Source organism: Aptenodytes patagonicus, chromosome 3 (assembly GCF_965638725.1).
Source record: "Aptenodytes patagonicus chromosome 3, bAptPat1.pri.cur, whole genome shotgun sequence".
Classification (NCBI taxonomy): domain Eukaryota; kingdom Metazoa; phylum Chordata; class Aves; order Sphenisciformes; family Spheniscidae; genus Aptenodytes; species Aptenodytes patagonicus.
The window spans coordinates 244,937-247,281 of NC_134951.1; the positions used below are offsets into that span (position 1 = coordinate 244,937).

General features: G+C 67.7%; 1 protein-coding gene across 1 annotated transcript in view; it reads right to left on the reverse strand.

Moving 5' to 3' along the window:
* The window catches only part of NRBP1 (nuclear receptor binding protein 1), a 47,274-nt gene extending 45,941 nt beyond the window's left edge, over positions 1–1,333 (reverse strand). The window contains exons 1-2 of the mRNA XM_076332411.1: positions 1,271–1,333; positions 801–1,023 (exon numbers count right to left, since the gene is read on the reverse strand). Of these exons, the coding sequence (XP_076188526.1) occupies positions 801–1,007 (207 nt within the window). The 5' untranslated portion in view covers positions 1,008–1,023; positions 1,271–1,333. The remainder of the gene's footprint in view (positions 1–800; positions 1,024–1,270) is intronic.
* Positions 1,334–2,345: the final 1,012 nt, after the last annotated feature.

Genomic DNA, 2,345 nt, shown 5'->3' on the forward strand with positions numbered 1-2,345 from the left:
TATACAGCTTGCCCAGCCAGAGCAGGTTTCACTGAGCCAACGTGAAGCAGAAACCAGTTTGTGGAGACAGCCCCGAATAAGATAAACAGAGCGCAGCAAAGAATGGAAAAAGGGAGAGGTCCAAAACAGTAAGATCTAATCTATTTGTGTCTTCACACAGGACAATTCTGATATATGCACTAAGAGGTGGATGCAAATCAGACAAGCCAAGAAACAAGTCTGCATGCGTGAATTGGCTACACTTTATCCTAATTGAAAACTTCAAAGCAAAGCAAAACCAAGGCACAATTCAAAAGCCGATGAGACTGGGTAACTGGCTGCCTCCGCAGCAGGTACTGTTCACTTCACATTCCCTAGCGAACACCAAGGACTATCTAGTTATTGCTCTTTGTTATTCCCAGAGCAAAAGATCTGCGAAACGAGATGCGCATAGGAGTGCTGGAGACACTCCCTGCTCAACACAGCAGCAACAGCTGGCCCTGACACCACCCGTACAGCAGAGCCTCCAGCACAATGAACATGCAGGGAGAAAAGCAGGCCGCCGCACTCTGGCCCCAATGCTCCCGAGCCTGAGAAAAGACGGCCCCGCAGCTCACGAAGGGCTATCCACATCCCTGCCACCCCGGGAGTGTGACAGCCCCTCGCCACTGGGGCCCGGGCTGACACGGGGACGGGTGGAAGGAGGACAGCCAGCAGGGCAAGACAAGAGCCCGCACGGGTCCCACGCCCCGCCCAGCTCGGTCAAGGCTCCCCCACGCACCCCGGCGGTCCAGGCCCAGGAACCGGCCCCCAGCACTGACCTCCTCGCGACGCTTCTGCCAGCGGCCGCACGGCGACTCCTCAAGGATCTCGGACTCGTCCTCGCTCTCCTCCTCCTCCTCCTCCTCCGGGGGCGCCGCGGAAGTCACCGGCGCAGATACTGAGGTCATTCCCGGGCCAGACGACGCGGACTCCGGCTTTGAGTCGGAGCCGCCGCTCGGCACCTGCTTGGACTCGCCCTCCGACATGCTGCGGTCGCACAACCTGCGGGCCAGAGGCGCGGGCCGTGAGGCGAGGCTAGACGGCTGCGAGACCAGACCAGACCAGGCCCGGCGAGCCGGACCGGGCCGCGCCCGCCGGGCCTGTCAGCCGGGGCCGCGCCCCGGGCCTGCTGGCGGCGCCTGACCGAGCCGGTTCCAGCCCGAGGCGGAGGCCAGCGGAGGGCAGCACAGGGGGGGAGGGGAGGGAGGGAGGGGGGGGAAGAGGAGGGGAGGGGAGGGCGCACGCTTACCGGGCTCGCCCGGCACCTCCCGGTCCCCAAGCGCGTCGCTACTCCACCGCCTGACCGCCGCCGCCAACCGCCGCGCTGCGTAACGCGCCGTCCGGGGTGGGGCTTCCCGCCCGACAGCCAATCAGAGCCCAGGAGCATGCCGTCAGCTTTCACGAATTGGCCGGTGGGCGGGGCTCCAGATCTATAACATGATAGGGGGCGCCCGCGCGCTCAGTGCGCGAAGGGCCGTGAAGCGGGGTGGGGAGAGCGGGGCGACTTGGCCCCGTGAGATAGCCAATGAGAGCCCAGGAGAGGAGACGTTAGCCTCCGCTGATTGGTTGGTGGGCGGGGCTAAGTGCATATAAGGCAATGGGGCACTGCCCCCCTTACTGTGCGAGGGGCGGTGGGGGTGTGCTGTCGTGGGTGGAGAGGCCCCCAGACGCACGCTGTGAGGGTGGGGCCGCCCTATGCCACGGGCAGGCGGTGGTACCGCCGGTCCCGAGTCCCCTATTCCCCTTTCCCGCCATATGATGAGTGTGCTCGGAGCGTGGCTGCCTAGGGTGGCCACCACCTTCGTCTCCCCGGGGCGGCAAGGCGAGCTGGCCTCCGGAGGGCTGCCGCAGCCCGCGGAGTGCGGCCGGCCCGGGGGAGGCCGCAGCAGTGGGAGGAGGGAGCTGCAGGGCAGCTCACGGCCAGAGGCGGGCCGTGGTGGGCAGTCCTGGGAGGGGCCCGTGCACCGCTGACAGGCTGGCGGGGGGGAGCGGCGGCCGAGCCCCGAGGGCCTGAGGCCGCCGAGCGGAGCGCGCTCCTGGCCCCTGCGCCGCGCTAGCCGCCGTTCGTCTCTATGGTAGGCTCTTCCGGCCCCTGTGCCGCGGCCGCGCGGGCTGAGCGCCGTCCCCCCGCGGCGACTCTATAGCCCGCGCTTCCGGCCGCGCGACTTCCGCTTGGCGGCTCGTTGGTGGGTGGTTCCGCCGCCCTCGCTGCCTCGCAGCCCGCGCTGGGCCGCTCGCGCCCTCCGGTGCCGCCCGGTACGGTCCGGTCGCGCGCGGCCCAGCTGCCGTCGCACCCGCCGCCGCCCCTCCGCGCAGGGCCGCCG